Source organism: Ammodytes marinus, assembly GCF_949987685.1.
Source record: "Ammodytes marinus genome assembly, chromosome: 11".
In the NCBI taxonomy this organism is placed as follows: domain Eukaryota; kingdom Metazoa; phylum Chordata; class Actinopteri; order Uranoscopiformes; family Ammodytidae; genus Ammodytes; species Ammodytes marinus.
In genome coordinates this window covers 7,388,467-7,405,510 of record NC_137215.1, presented here as the reverse complement: position 1 = coordinate 7,405,510, position 17,044 = coordinate 7,388,467, and the positions used below count along the sequence as shown (strand labels likewise).

Here is a 17,044-nt window from a genome sequence, read left to right as displayed (position 1 = left end):
TTTTGCCATTATTGACATGTATTACATTATTTGCAATAAGTGAATACGTTAGGTTAAAAACTGAAAAATTATGAAGTTATTGGCAATTATTACGTTATCAACTGTTATGACATTATCGACTGCGACAAAAGTGCATAATATTTAAAATATATAAACTGTTATAAACCAAGTTCAAATAGTTTGTTAACCAAGTATGTTATAGAATGACATATTCAGTACAACATTAAAAACATTCTACTTAACAGGCCTCACTATGCATACAAGACCTAAGTTTGGTTAACCACTATTCTGTTTATAAGCAGTTTATTGGATAATCAAAAGGTGGGAAATTTTACAGAACATAAACAAGAACAAAGCATGTAGTCTTTGCCTTGTAAAGGGAAGCTGAATCAGTCAGGCTGAAAAAAAATGCAGTTTGTAAGATTTTAGGATGATGAGTACCCTGTCATGAATCAGAAAGGTATAAAAAAAAAGATCCCCTATTGAATGAAGTTCACGTTAAAGAAGAACAATGCGATGCCCTACTTTCAAGATATGTCGCCTGTCACACCGGCTTGATGTGTGTTCCATCACCAGTTTGGGTGTACATTAAGTAAACTAGCTAAACGCTGCTGTGATAGCAGTTTTAAACTATAGATGTATCTCTGTTTGTTGGAGACGTGAGATAAAACAAAGAGCTACAAGGGACAACTGCTGCAAAGTATCTAATGCTTTCAGTCGCTTGCTGAAGGGTTAAATATGAGGGTCTCTGATGTGTGTGTCAGAAAAAAATATACTTAGGCGTCAAATTTAGAGGATACTGTGCCGTGCCTTTTCTATTCTACATTCTATTTGAACAGGGTTAACCCTGCCCAAACAAAACCCAAATGCTTACAAACTGCCTTGTTAAAAACACCAGAGCCAAACCATGCGTGGACTGTTGAAATGCTTTTCACAGATCCTTGGTAGATACGTATTTTTTTTTTTTAAACAACAAAAAAACCAATAAACTCACCTTCAAACAACAGAGAGGCAGAGAGAGAAATTTCAACACATATTATTAGTGTGTGATTGTGTTACTAGAATATTGAGGGGAAGCTATTGCTCCTGAGCATACTTACTTTAACTTCTTTTTACTGTTATTTTTTTTGGCATAGTCTATTATATATTCTTTTTTGTAGTGGATTGCAGATGCACAGTTGTCGTTGGCCCCACTCACCAGGATGACTTTCTCGATCTCCTTTGATGGACACCAGTGAAACATCCCTGTCGAGTCATACCTCTTCACGTTCATGTCCATGTTCTCGATATTCTCATTTCCAGGAATTTGAAGCGGGTCGTGTCGACTGAGAAACACAAAGCATTTTACTAAACATTAGACCATTTTGTGGTGAAATGACTGCACGCCCTGTCGATGGAGTGGTGACGTGAAAGAGGAGAAAAACATTGGGGTTCTTCTTGTCTATTCATATGGCAGAATAAGGGCATGTTTTTTTTTCAGTTTTCGTACAACATATTAAATGTACATCCAGTTCTCAATGTATTCAACTTTCAACTGCACTGCATACTGTTTGTCCCACAACCATATCACTACCCCTGTTCCTTCTAATTCTCCATGTTGAGTCATCAGAAGACTCAAAGGCCCTCTGTGCTTGTAGTGGTGCAGAGAACATTGAGAGCTGAGTGCTACTGACTGAATGGCATGACAACACAAGGCCAATTACCAGCCTTTACCCTCTCTTCCCCATTTCCCGACGCCACGCGTGCACAAACAGTAAAAGCTCCAACCGGCTCACACTTTAAATATTTCAGGAAAATTTGCCCAATCACATTTTGCTTTCCCCCGACTGACGGACATTAATGATTCAATAGCATGTCACAACCAAACAGGCTAATCCACAGCAGTGGGGCTGCTGAGTTTCATCTGGTGTAACACACTGACCATGAAAGGGGCTCCTGTCACTCCCGTTACACCGCCTCTCTTGTTCTCGCACTTATCGCACAAGACGTGCTTCTCACAGTTCCTCTAAAGGCAATGCAGAAATGTTCATCCATCACGCCGAGTTAGGACACAATGCAAACATTTGGTGCAGTTTGTCAATGAACATAGCTTGTTTAACAGTAATTTATTTAAAAAATTCAACCACAGCAGTATACAGAGCCCAAATATAGGGAACTGCAGAGAGACAGACATTTGAGTAATATGGGAGAAAACATCTCTGGAATTTCTGACATACATCTCTCTCAGTATCACTCCCTGTCTCTCCTCTATCAACACTGTCACTCGCTGACAAGGCTTTGATGTCGCTTCCGCCTTCACCCTGCATTTGGGTTGCATAGCATCGCGTTAAAAAGTTAAAGTCTAAAAAAAAAAAAAAAAAGCTGTCAATTAGCCACCATCTCTCTCTCTCTCTCTCTCTCTCTCTCTCTCTCTCTCTCTCTCTCTCTCTCTCTCTCTCTCTCTCTCTCTACCTCCCTGTTTCCCTCTATCAGTTAGTGCAGGTGATAATAACACTGACAGCATTTAGTGTTTTTTTACACTCAGCCTGAATCTTTCATCCAGAGGTGCGTGTTGCGCCAATCAACTCCACAGAGCCCCCGTCACTTCAATGTGCTCTGCTCGGCTCAGCTCAGCTCGCCCCCACGCACACACACTGAACACACACACACACACAAACAAGCACACACACACACACACACACACACACAGGGAGCTGACTACCGCATGCAGGCGGGCTGACTGCCACTCCAGCTCTCTCTCTCTCTCTGCCAAGACAGCTATCTTTCACAGAGCTGTCAGCGGGCATGACTGGCAGCCTGTCACAAGCTCCACACACACACCTCCTTCTCCTTCCTTCTCTCCCCCTGCCTTCTCTCTCGCTGACTTGGGTTCAACCTTACCTAAGCCTAGGGGAGAGCAGCAGACATGACGGGCTGAGCCACAGTGCCACGCCCAAGGGATATTGTTAGCAGCAGAGGAAGATACTGTGACATCTTCTGCCATTGGATGCATGTCATATAGTTGTGACCCATCAAAAAGATGTGTGGGGAACTAGTGTTAATGCCAGCATGCTAAAGATAGGTCAGCTAACATGCAAACTGTGATTAAAGGTGGAGTCAGCGATTCTCGAGAATGCTTGTTCTATAATAGTAATAATAATAAATAATACACCGCCCAGGCTCTGTTAACAGGCATGTTGCTAGCTAAGGCGGCATTTGCATACCCCTTGTTTACATACCAGTTTACAGAGCCTAGGTTACGAATTAACAAAATAGATTTTGAAAAAAAAAAGGATTTTGATAACAAGCCTCCTCCACAATGGCTGACTCCACCCTAATTGTTTACAATGATATACAGATTTTAATTGCTACATAAATAGTGTTTTATGTTTTCCAGATTCACTTTTATATAGGACAAACATTTCCCTTAAAGCATGTCTCACTCCACTGTCTCACCCTCTTTCTTTCCTCCCTCCCTCTCTCACTATATTTTTCAAACAGAGTTGAGTTATTCCAGTGTATCACTCCACAGTCACAAGCTGGGGATGGGCGTGCTCCCCCAATCCCTCTCTGCCACACTATACCAAGGCAGCCTCTTGCTTTGAAAATTTCCCCCATCATGCAAACTGACAAAGGCATGCTTTTTCAAAAGCCCACAGCCAATCTGTTGATCATTATTTATTTACAAAGACCTTCAGGCTGCAAGTCCTGTAAAAACCATACTTGATACGTATGCTCGCTCTCTCGCTAGCTCTCTTCTATGGCTTTCCCCCCGCCTTCCTTGTAGAGTAAAGTATCCCTAAGGCTACCTCAAACAATCACATTTCATTGTGCATAAAATCCACCTTGTAAAGCACAACTGTTTAATATATATGGTGGTATATGTTGACGGAGGGCAGCTGTTAAGGGGGGGGTGTGGAATGTGATGGGTAATTTGATGTTTTGCTGAGGGGCTAAGACTTGGAAAGGAAATATCTACACCTATAACAGAGGACCTGTCATCCCAGTACCCAAGAGCCAGCAGAATACAGAAGCACCCCTAAAGCAGAGAAAACTTTGACACCGCTTTGAAGCGTTTTCAAAACTGAGTAAATAACTCGCAAGAATTATTATCACCGCCAGATCAAAGCAAAGATGCATATATTACACGGCAAACAGGGACCATCTCCTAAGCCAAAAAAAAGGGGAAGAAGAAGAAAAGATTTTTTTTTTGTGCTTTAAGTTTAGGCAAACTAAACAGCCTTTTAAACAAGCAGTTAGCTGGAAATGTGCCAACGTCTAGTTTGTTTTTGTAGCAGCGTTCTCCCTCTGAGCTAGGGCATCTAAAGTGATGCTTTGTTGCCAACTAGACTGAAGGGTATGACTCTGTGTTGGGCTAATGGTTCGGCAAGTGTGAAGGCTTATTAAGGGCTTGTTTTGTGAGGGAACTGAGGGGGAGGACGACGACTGTATTGGACTTAATCACACGGGCAAGCCAGCGTAGTAGGAGGCAGCCTAAGGGAGGTAGTGGGACCAACATAGAAAGAACTACGATGTATGGAAAATAAACGAATAACCAAAAATAATGTATAGTAAGTTCAAATGGAAATACAAAAGTAAAGTGATACAAATTAAAGATAGTTTATAATATAGTTTATGTTTTCATATAACAGTATGCCTTTATTATGGAATTCTTGTTTTGCTTTATGGGATTTAAATGACTTACTGAAAATATTCTGTTTCTTCTGCAATGCATGTGTGTGTGTGTGACAAAAGCCACACGGCTCTCTCTCTCTTCAGATGTTCCCATTGTAAAGACATAAAGATGACGGCCACAACACTTAACTCTCATTAAGAGTAGGTCAGTGGAGCTATACTGTATGAGTGTTCTTGTCCTGTTAGATCTTCTTCCCACCATGCCTTCATCTCGCCGTTCCCAAAGCGCACACAGCCTCGGCCTCCCCCTGTATTTTCAACGCTGCCGTGTTGCTAACCTCGCCTCGAAGCACAAAAACCTGGCCCCCTTTTATCTTTCAAAATCAATTAACAGCAATTTAACTCCACCAGACAGCATAAAAGGAAGGTAATATTTGAATTCATATTTGATTGCGATGATACATCTCGCATATGGCCTTAAGTACCAGAAACAGTACTCACAGGGGTTCCCACAATAGAGGAGTAGCCTGAGGGCAAAGTAACCATGCAGGCCTCCCCCTCTGATTGGTTGGCGCTGTCATTAGTGCCAGCATTGTTTAAGGAGCACATGTGGACCAGACCGGAGGAGGTGACAGCTGGGACTTTAAAGCCAAGAGGAGTGCTTCAAACGGCTCCTCACAGCCCCGCTTTCTCAACGACAGAAATATTATTTCAGCTCTGTCATTAACAGCTGACAGCATGCCATCCTAAAAACAGCCAGAGCCTAACGGGGCACTTCTACTCTTCTCCTCTCCCTGTTTCTGTCTCTCTCTCTCTCACACAGACTTCCTTACCTTCTCCCCTAATTTGTCCCCTCCTCCTCCCATCCATCTCAAAACTCACAGCATCTCAACATCAGCAGCATCCTCTTCTGAAGTATATAGCTCTCTCTCCCAACACACACACACACACACACACACACTCATCCCTCCTCCATCCATCTATCCATCCATCCATCCATCCTATATATCTGACTTTCTCTCACTCACGCGTTTGAAAGGCTGGAAGGGGAATAATAAAAATAAAAAAATCAACGCCTCTTACCTCATCATTTTGGGCGAGTTGTTGGGCGAGTTTCGCATCCCTCCGTTGCGCTGCTTTTTTTTGGGCGAGAGAGCTGACGGATGCTCGTCCTCGACTGCAAACAACATGCACAGAATGTCAGAACAGAGACACACGCTTGGGGAATGTGTGCTGGACCTGACATGAAAGAAAAAACAGCCAACAGTCAATCAATCATTGCAAACAAAAAAAAGGAGAAAAAAAAGAAGAAAAAAAACTGAACAGAAGAAAAAAAAGGGGAAATTAATAATTCAGTGTCAAAATTGAGAAAAATAAAAATCGAGAAAGCATTAGTAATAACGGACAATGGTAAATTCTGAGTGTAAAAGGCAGGAGAAAACCACGGAGAAAAAAACCAATTGACGACCTGAAAAATTGTTATGGTGTATAGGGCTCGCAATCCCCAAAACCCCCGTATATTGTGGCTATTTTTGTGGCTATCTTTTAAGTAAAGTATACCTGCTAAAATAGTACAGGTGGGTTGGGCCTCTAGCAGTCTGCATCAGAGTGAGCATGCTTACCTACACCATTAATTGCCATGTGATGGTTTTTTCGGAACTGTCATTGTCAGTGGTGGGGCGCGGGCAAAAGCAAATGACAATGAGATAAATAAAGGGTTATGGAGATGGATTTTTGGGCGGGCTGGTAAATAGTTTATATTTTCTAATAAAAACTATCTGAACCCAACCCCAACAACGTCTATCTATCTATCTATCTACAGCGCACAATGGCTCTTCTACAGGTCTACCTCCATGCCAATAGAACACTTAGCACTCACAACACACAGCACCAAGGTCAGGGCACGCTGAATTAGTGGACCATGAATATTGAAAAGCAGCTAGCTTAGGAAATACTCATCATAGAAGAAGGCCAGGGCTTGTCTTTAAAGTATAGATGTAAAATAAATGATTAATGTAAGATTAGATTAGTCTATTTATGGTGTTTAAGCATGACGCTGACAAAAAAGCCATGTTTTTTATATATATATATATATTATTATTATTATTCTGGCAACTATTATTTTTTGTGCTAAGAAAAAGAAATAAACAAACACGCTATTGTTCAGAGTGTGCTTGAGTCCCAGTCAGACAGATAGGGAGAGAAAAAGAGCAACCGAATTGAGGCCAGGCCCAGTTCTTTTTTAAGATTGTAGTCAAGCTTACAGTAGTATGATCTAACACTACTGTCTGGGAGTCTTCAGACAGGCACCCAGATACTCTCATCCACTATGCACTCTCCCAGCGCTAAATGCCAAGTGCACCGTCACTTCAAACCCGTATTAGTCCTTTGGTTAGGAATCAATAACACAGCATGATATTAGTGCAAATCGCAAGCAAGCCGTGACTATTCCAAGCATGTGGAAACTCATTATTGTCTGAGCACACCCATCCTGGGCCTGTCACCTAATTCTGCTAATAAAAGATAAGAAATACAGTATGCCTTCTAATAAAATGTCATTCTCTGACATTTCCTTTATGCAACTAAGGGCATTCGGAATAGCTAATATAACAAGCACTCTCCACTTTACAAATAATTATATCTCGCTAATGTGCTTTGAAAATACCACGTCAGAAAATGTGCATTGTTAGGAACAGTAAAAGCCTAACACTTCTGACTTACACCCACAACAATTAAAATAAATACTGTCCAACCAATGGGTAATAACAGCTTTTACATAAAAGGGTCAAAAACTGAAGTTTCTATTTCAGCCCCCAAAGGTCAGAGTTCATAACTCCTGCAACATTTTTGAAAATAAATATGGATGAGCAGCTCTTCTATATCAATTCAAAAAGTTTAAACACTCCTCAGTTGGAAAGTCCCCCAATGTAGGCAGTAGCAGCCACTAGCAAATCCGTGCAAAGCAGCAGCAGCTTCAATAGGGTGAACCTTCATGCAGCAAACAAGCCAAAAGGCAGGGTTCTGGGCAGGCGGGGGGGTTACTGGCTGATGCATCCCGCTAAGGGGCGGGGGGGAGCAACCTACAGTGCCTACTGTGATTGAGCAGCATGGCATTACTGGGGTGGTAGCGGTATTTCACCGGCAGACTGCGGGCCCGGTTCAGCCGACTCTCAGCCAGGGTTCTGGCCTTCACTCCTCCTGGACCAGAGATACTGAGGCGCAGTAGTCGCGCGCGGTCAGCCGCCCCGGGCCCCGGCCCCAGGGGGAGCAGACTCCCCTTACGGTTATTAACGAGGGGGACGTTGAGTTTGCCCCGGCTGACCAGGGGGTCCTGGCTGGGGTGCAGCGTGTTGGGAAGCAACGCGTTTGAGCTGATGGAGGTGGAGGTGCAGCCAGTGGTTTTAACTGAGCGGTTTTGAAAGGTTGGTCTAACTTCATCCATTACTGTCAAACAATGGAGAATAGAAAGTGTGAGAACGCCTGTATTAACATAGGCAAATAGAATATAGTGTTAAACTGTAGGACTTCACCCAGCTAAAGCATATTTGTGTTAAATTATTAGATTTACCTTTTTTAAATTTCAGGGGAAATGTCTTAAACAAAAAAAAATATTGTATTATGTTATGTTATGTTAACAAGCCAATAGGTAAATAAGAAAGAGATTCACTAACTTGAAATACATTGAAAAAGTATTAAATAAATGATATAAATATCAAACACCAAAATAGAAGATTTTTTCTCATTTCAATTTTGTTAGTTTTTTGAAAAACTTGTGTTGGAACTTCATTTGTATCTCTCATCTACATGGCACACGCTTCATTTGAAACATTCACAGCGGCTTTGCGTTAGTGACGAACATGAATTAATAAGCAGCCTCTCAGTTTTTTTTTTCTCAGTTGCGCTACACTCTCTGGTAGAACAAAGCAGAGACACGGCTTGGCTAAAGCCAGTCAAATCCAATCAGATACTGTGTCACTTCTAGCACAATGTGTAGCACGGCACTTTCTTTCCAACAAATAGAAAAACCAGAACTAATAATTTATAATATGACTAATTCAAAAACTTTTAGCTTTAAATATTTAGGAGTTTCATTGTGGATTATGTATAGAACAGCGGTTTGATTCCAGTCATTCTGTTCACAAACGGAAAATTGACATACTGATTTTTTACTGTAACTTTGACAGTAACCACAGTATGTCCAGTGTTGACACCCTGCTGTATGTCATATGAGAACAAAACTCTGTGCATGAATAGACAGATACACACACACACACACACACACTCCGACTGAGTCAACCCGTATGTGTGTATGTATCGAAGGGGTTAGAAAGTTGAATGGGAGAGGAGGAGCCCTTTTTTTTCCTCTCCTTGGTAGAAAGGGCTGGTAGGTTGGCTTGTTCTTTGGTTGGTTGTTTGGAGGAGAGAGCATGCTTGGGTGGCCCCCCGGGCGATAAACAGACGTTTATCCCGGCCGTCAGCTGCCTCCTTGATTTACGGGGCGCCACCGATCGCTCCTGGATTCATCTGGCCCTTGTCAAACACGTGCAGCGTTTAGAGAGCGCTCACCCAGCCTGGCAGGTCCACTGTGCATCCTGAACAACCCAGACGGCAAATGTCCCTTCCTGAAATGCTAAATCCACATGATGGTACTGTCCTGCATGCAATACCCTTTATCAGATCGCCGTGACCCAATGTAAACTGGATGATGAGGCGGAGGCAAAAGCAACTAAAGAAAAAAGGTTCACTTTCTTTTCAACGTGAGCGTCACTGGCTTTACTGGCCTTTTTTACAGTGTTTGTGCTGCTTGAGCAAGCTTTTGTTTTTCGTCTGCATTGCGATTGCATGAAAAAGCTTATTTAGGCCATGCATTGTTGTTTTGTGATTATAAGGATAAAACTGCTATTTTATCTTTTGCAATGCTTTGGAGTTCTGCTATGGAGGTAGACATTATTTTCAAATAGGAAACAAATAAAGGGTTTCAATATCAATATGCTGAATAAGAACAGATACATTTAATAAAAAATATACATTTAAAATGTTAAAGGTGACAATTTGTTATATGCTTAACCAGTAGAGTAAATGGTAATGCACTTAACAATTATTTATCAAAGATTTACCTAAATTGCAATCAGCTTTGAATCGCACGCCAGCCTCTTTCTGACTTCCACTGTTCCCTGGTGTTGTAGCGCCATCTGCTGCTACAGGCAGCACAATACAAAAAGATTATTTCAAGGAACTACAGGGTATTTGGTCAAACACAAAAGAAAATATTATCAATTATTATCAATATCCAGAACTTATTGCTTTAATTTACTGTCAACAAACGTTGAAATTATTCACTGATAAGTTAGAATAAAAACATTGAATTTTAACAGTGGTTAAACTGTGAGTTTACTTGGTCTCTCGATAAGAGAGACTGAAGACAACACCATTATATGGTAAAGGTATAAGGGACAACAGAGCATATACTAGAGCAAAGCATTAGTGTACTAGTTATATATGTTACATGACACAGTGAGGGGGATCTAAAGGCTAAACACAGAGTCGGAGCAGAATGGAGAAGGACAGAGAAACACACTTACGTGGTCTGACATATCCATTATACTTATATTTGGCTGAGGAGAATGCAAAGACAAGTGGCAGGTCACACAGGGGGAGAGAGGATGTCATGAAACAGGCACATTAGGATATAGAGACATCAACATAAGAGCGGTGGATGGAAATCGAATCGAATGTAACTACAGTACTATGATGAAGTAGTATATCACTGAAGGGCATGAGGGCATAAAACAAAAGTTTTTAAAATAGGTAGAAATAATTAAAATAATGGAAAAACCTAATGGTGGTTATTTATTAAAGTATGGTAGGGTGGCACAAAATAAAGGTGTATGAGATGAACTGTCCACTCTCAGAGTGAGCCATGCTTTCAGGAAAGTGTACTCAGCCTGTTATGATATGTATAATGACGGTCTAATGGCTGATTTTCATTCAACTTTACAAAAGAGCTGAATTTTGAAGGATACACACTTAGATCTAACAATGTAATGTTGCTTATTTAGAAAGGGTATTAAATGCTTTGCCTTTTTCTAATTTAAATGCCATGAACATTGTGAGGTCTGTAGACGGAAAACAAATAAAGCCACAATGAGAGACAAAGACGACATCTACATACTTTGAGTGTATGTAGGCGTCCAAAACACACAAGACAGCACACAGACACTTGCCACTCAAAACAGCTGCGCTAACAGACAGAGCACAAATGTTTAGAGAATTTATGTGTATATATATATATTTTTTTTTAAATGGGAATGTTTGGATCATGGGTTGGTTCATTGCTAAAAAAAATTAATATCTTGGATTGCTCTTGAAAAAAAGGGTTGAACAAGGTCTCCATCAATGCCAGCAAAATGATCAATATTATACGGGAATAAAAAAATGTTTTGCCCTTGACTTAGGAGGTTCTTGAGACTGGTGCAGATAGAGGTAGAATGGAATTATCTTAATGTTTCGATCATTGGTTCATTACATTTTTAAATATGTTGGGTTGCTCTTGATAAAAAGGGGTTGACCAAGGTCTCCACCATTGCCAGCAAAATGATCAATATTAACCAAGAATTTAAATTTTTTTGACCTTGACTAAGGAGGTCCTGAAGACTGGTGCGGATACGAGTAGTAGTGAAACAGTGGGGCACTTGAACTGAGCTCTGAGCTGCTGACACTCCCCACTCGTTACTACAGTGTCTTCAGGCTAGTAAAGGTCACAGTGAAGGCCCAGGGCTGGCCTATGACACAGATCCTCCAACAGGGACCCACAGTGGCCCTGGCATCTGTCTCTAGCAATCTGCCCGCGCCCACAGAGGCAGCACACTAACTGGCTAGCATCTGGGGCTGTAGCGAGGCAGGCATTGGACAGAGGGTAAGGGTGGGGGGTGAGTAGGGGAGAGGGGGAAGACCAAGCCTGCCTGGTGGACAGGAGCTGTCAGGGCAAGTTTGGTGACGGACCAGCAGGGCTGGGAAAATGAAAATGCAAACATAATTTCTGTGTCAGAATAGATAAGGTCCCCAGCAATGAGATGCAGATGCACACACAAGCCACGGACAGACACGGAGATATAGAACCGCATGTTGCTACGCACACGCAAGATGTGCATATGCTTATACGCACGCACAACCACACACACACACACACACACATACCCCAGAAGGTCGTGGACTAGCCGAAAGCAGGCCCCAGGTCCTCAACCCGTGTCCATAGCCTAGCTTCAAATTAGCCCAGGCCTCTCCCACATCTCAAATCTCTCGCTTTTCTCACACAAGGAAATATGGAATGTGATGATGGCTAGGCCACTAAGACAGCGCTCATGAAACTAATATAGAACAAAAGTAAACCTCTGATTGAGCTGAACAATTTCAAATAACTTGAAAAAATTATTTAACAATAAAAAAAAATTAAATGGAGGTAGCTTAACCTAAACATAAACTGTTAAAAAAAGGAATCAGTAATGCACAACCAACCACACAATCATACAATTGTGGACGACATTTTTCTACCCCACATAATTTTTTGTAGCAGAAACTGCCCAAATGTTTCACCGCTATATCTGTTAAAGTTTCCCCTTCAAATTCAAGCTCTTGTCTCATTCTATTTTCACTCACACCAAACGTATGATTTCAAGTAACCAACAAGTGCATTACTTTAGTAACCTCATTTGTCCAGAGATTACTCTTGGTGGAAAAAAAATCTTTGGTCCATTTAATCAAACACAACATTACTCGCTAAACCCCTTCAACAGAGTGCATATTAAAAAGAACTAATCGTTAAATATCGTCTCATTTAGGTCCATAAAGCAACACAGAGGTTTATGTTTACATCACCATTAAAACAAAAGGGGTGCTGCGCTGTGTATCCGAATCTGAATGGAACGGGCGCATTAAATGAACGAGCGCAATCCAAGGAATTAATCATCCCAGGTATTCCGTCCTACAGAAAGGCTGGTTCAGATGTACTAAGAGCATGAAGTCACCATGGATGAAGACATCTTATCCTCTCAAGTCTAGTGGAAAGAAAGAAAAAAAATGGGGGGGAAGAGGAAATCCAACAATCCCTGACTGACAGAGCCCAATGCGCTCCTTCACTAAACCCACTTTGTTCAGACTTAAAAAAAAAAAAAAACTAGGGGAAATAAATCTAAGACAGAGGAAGGCTTTTTTTCCTGAAATCCTACAGGGGGTTGAGGGAGAAGTGAGATCAGTAACCATGTAATGGCCAGTAATTGGTACCGAGGGGATATCAGCGTAAGGCCGTACTACAAGAGGCCAAGCCAAACTCATCATGGCATGTTTGACACTAATCTAGGCTGAGTCAGGCAGACGGTGGGAGAATGTCGAGGAGGAAATCAGATCTGTATGTCTGAACCCCAGGCTTTGATAGCCGGGCCTACTGCTGCCATGTCTAATTGACGGACAATTTAGTATTTCCAATCCACTCAAAAAGAAAAATTGAAAGTGGAGGGAAGGGGGAGGTGTGTGTGTGTGTGTGTGTGTGTGGGGGGGGGGGGGTCTTCCAGGAGCTCTCGGCCTCCTGCCTTCTCTTTATCAAGCCAACATCACTATTTCGTGGTTCTCGTTTTTTAGGTTTTATTTAACGTTACTCCTCTTTTTCTGTATCTATTGTCTTGACATTTTTCCTGCCATACAAAAACTCTCTCTTATGTTACTATTATGTGTTAAAGACTGTTTAAGACCTACACTACTTAAGACAGCTTCAAAACAGTTGTGATCTGGGGCTGCCCAGGACATTTAATAAAGAAATCATTATGGTGTTAATTGTTGGAAAAATGTTCATCTTAAATCATTTCATTAAAAAATGAAAGGTATTTCAGTTGCTTGGGATATTATTAGTTAACTTTATTGAACTATATTGTCCCCACTAAAAAGATTGTTTTAATATCAGTGCCCTGCTCCTGATTTACAAGGCTTGGCAAGACGGTTTAAAATCTTCAAAAACACGATTTCAGATGTGATCTTCTCTCATCTCAGTAAGGGTGGGTCAAAGGTAAAAAAATAAATAAATGTCAAAACAAAGGCAAAGCCACTTTAACTGAAAAGCATAACAAACTGAAAACACAAGAGGAGATTTGTAAGGGCCTCAAAAGTAAAGATATAGAAATCATAATTCAACAAACAACATTATTGATATTGCAGCATAAAGTTAATACGTTCAATTTTTGTATGTACATCTATGTGTCATCTTACCTTCGACAGTTCAAAAACACAAGAAATCCAATATGGATATTATCACACAACTGCATGACTATGCCACATGTCTAACACCTACAGTACTGCACAGTACAGCAGCACCACAGAGCCACACCACCACTTACCTACCACACATATTACACTCATAGTGACATAGTGAAAATGATAAATAACTCAAAAATGAAGTAAAGAAGATAGATAGATAGATAGATAGATAGATAGATAGATAGATAGATAGATAGATAGATAGATAGATAGATAGATAGATAGATAGATAGATAGATAGATAGATAGATAGATAGATAGATAGATAGATAGATAGATAGATAGATAGATAGATAGATAGATAGATAGATAGATAGAGAAAAAAATTAAACAATAATTCAATGAGTTAACATTGTTCTTCAACAAAAATAAATAATAAATTCACGTAAGAAGCTTCTACACAAAACTATGGAGTCACAGAAAACAGGTCACGCTACAAAGACAACACTACAGACAGACACACACACACACACACACACTAACGTGTACACGACGTACAGTACCTCCGCACGGTACAATACACGGAGCACACAACACAGACACATAACAGCATGTGTTGGGCGGTGTAACTTACAGGCACGTAAAGTGGTTGCGCAATCATGAACAGAGACAGAGGAAAGTGGGTAGGCCCTCTGAAGGGTGTCCATGTTACTATGTACACTGCCTGACATGCAAGAGCAGTCTTGCTCTGAAAGGCCGCAATCAAAACAACATGCCAGTTTCATTCGTTTGTAGACGGACATCTTGGCTACAGTCATGTTTTGGGATGAGAGGAGAGGAAAAGCAGCAGGTTAATGGCAAGAGGAGAAAAAGTCATCCGGGGGGAAGTCGGAAGGTAACTTCATCAGAAAGTGCAAAGCCTTAGACACCTGCTTTCCACAGACTTGAGCCCCAGTTGAAATGAACAACTTCGAGGAGCTGAGATTCAGTTCAAAATACAATTACTTAATCCAGTTTTCCAAGTCATTTCCTTTTTTTTTTGAGAAAGAAAAAGTCAAATTCGGACACATTCAAATATAAAAATATGAATAATATGTTTTATTAATATAATAACCATATGCCAAAGCGTTCATTTTTGTTCATTCATATTGAATTAGTCTTGAGTGGTCAAGCTGTGTGCTAAGGCTGTTAACAGGTCAAAAGGCAAAACAGTGGGGAGGGAGGGGTGAGGAGAAAGGGAAGAGGGAGGGAGGCATTCGGGGAAGAAAGGCATGGGCAATGTGTTAGGCAGCAAACCTCATACAATGTTTCATACATTTGTACATCGTCTATCTATATTGGGCTCAAGGAGTGGATCACGTACCTGTATCCCATCATGCAGCTGTAGCAGCTCTGTCCGAGGCATCGCACTATTCTACTGTCTAGACTGGCCAATTCATGCTACTGTATATTTTTAAACTGTCTGTTTCACTGCTCCACTCCCCCAAGGCAAGCTTCACGCTAATGTGCATGTGTAGAAAAGTCTGTGATTTGTCTATGATTCTTTGTCAATTTAAAGTGTGACTGCAACTTTTGCATTTCTTTTAATTTTTTTTTTTTTATGTGATAAAATTCACCTTTGCCATGTTTATGTTTATTATTGGTATGACCCCTAGCTTGTGATGGCCAATGTTAGCAAAATTCAGATAGATGTTTCCATTACAATCTAAATATACTGTCGTTGTGCTGTTAAGGTGTGTTTGCATGAAATATGCACACTGCATGAACAGTTTTAATTTTGAATGGAAGAAACCTTGTTGATTTTTAATCTTTTTACAAATTCATGAGGTAGAAATAATTGTAATGTCTGTTTCAATTGTCTCCACACAATAAAATCAGGGGATAAAACTTGGGTAATTGAGTCTTTCTTCTGGCATATGAAGGAACTTTCATTAGTAGAAATTAAGTGTCAGCCTTTTATTTATACAAAGGACATGTATTACTAATAACCATAAAGGGGTCTGTATTATTACTGTTCCTGTATTTTTAAAAGGGTCAACAACAATGCTATACTGACTGTGTTGTTCAGGTAAGGTAACTTAGGTGGATGTGGAAGAAGTATTACACAATAATAAACTTCCTAAATACTAGTCGACCTGCAGAAAAAATACTATAGGCAGCCAATGTATGTCTATATGGTGTGTGTATGTCATGTGTGTGCTTATGTGTGTGTGTGTGTGAGAGTGTGTGTGTGTGTGTGTGTGTGTGTGTGTGTGTGTGTGTGTGTGTGTGTGTGTGTGTGTGTGTGTGTGTGTGTGTGTGTGTGTGTGTGTGTGTGTGTGTGTGTGTGTGTGTGTGTGTGTGTGTGTGTGTGTGTGTGTGTGTGTGTGTGTGTGTGTGTGTGTGTGTGTGTGTGTGTGTGTGTGTGTGTGTGTGTGTGTGTGTGTGTGTGTGTGTGTGTGTGTGTGTGTGTGTGTGTGTGTGTGTGTGTGTGTGTGTGTGTGTGTGTGTGTGTGTGTGTGTGTGTGTGTGTGTGTGTGTGTGTGTGTGTGTGTGTGTGTGTGTGTGTGTGTGTGTGTGTGTGTGTGTGTGTGTGTGTGTGTGTGTGTGTGTGTGTGTGTGTGTGTGTGTGTGTGTGTGTGTGTGTGTGTGTGTGTGTGTGTGTGTGTGTGTGTGTGTGTGTGTGTGTGTGTGTGTGTGTGTGTGTGTGTGTGTGTGTGTGTGTGTGTGAAGCTCTGAACCCCCCAGGGAAGCAGGAGTGAAAGTCTTGTGAGTAGCACATCTAGATTGCTGTGACTCTGGGCAGGAAACAGTCCCTGGTCCCCATTCCCCTCATTGCCAAGGTGCAAACAGACAGCAGACTAATGCCGTCTGGCACCTTTACAGAGACACTTTCAGCATCTTTTGACTCTTGAGTTTCATTGGAAAATAAGATCTTGAATGAGGTAATATGTTTTCAGCGACTGGCCAAGGAAAGGATGGGAAACACACATCATAGACCCATGGGGCGAATCAGGTATCAGGGACTGTTATATCCTGCGGCATGCACATGTGCTTTATGAGCACGTAATAAAAGCATGCAGAAAATGTACTTTTTGTTCTTAGCAACAAGGGGAGGCACAGAGATAACTGTTCACAATATTGGAACAGTTTCGGGGGCATAGCAGAAAGTGCAGTGCAGTGGGGCCATCACCTCATGCTGAAATGT

The 17,044-nt window shown here is 41.2% G+C and overlaps 1 protein-coding gene across 1 annotated transcript in view; it reads right to left on the bottom strand.

The window, feature by feature from the left end:
• Window positions 1-17,044, bottom strand: part of LOC307257150 (calcium-activated potassium channel subunit alpha-1a) — a gene marked incomplete at both ends in the record, with an annotated part of 133,070 nt that overhangs the window by 16,124 nt on the left and 99,902 nt on the right. Inside the window, 5 exons of the mRNA XM_080036293.1 lie at window positions 1,199-1,325; window positions 5,698-5,791; window positions 7,699-8,058; window positions 9,732-9,809; window positions 10,197-10,229. Of these exons, the coding sequence (XP_079892419.1) occupies window positions 1,199-1,325; window positions 5,698-5,791; window positions 7,699-8,058; window positions 9,732-9,809; window positions 10,197-10,229 (692 nt within the window). The remainder of the gene's footprint in view (window positions 1-1,198; window positions 1,326-5,697; window positions 5,792-7,698; window positions 8,059-9,731; window positions 9,810-10,196; window positions 10,230-17,044) is intronic.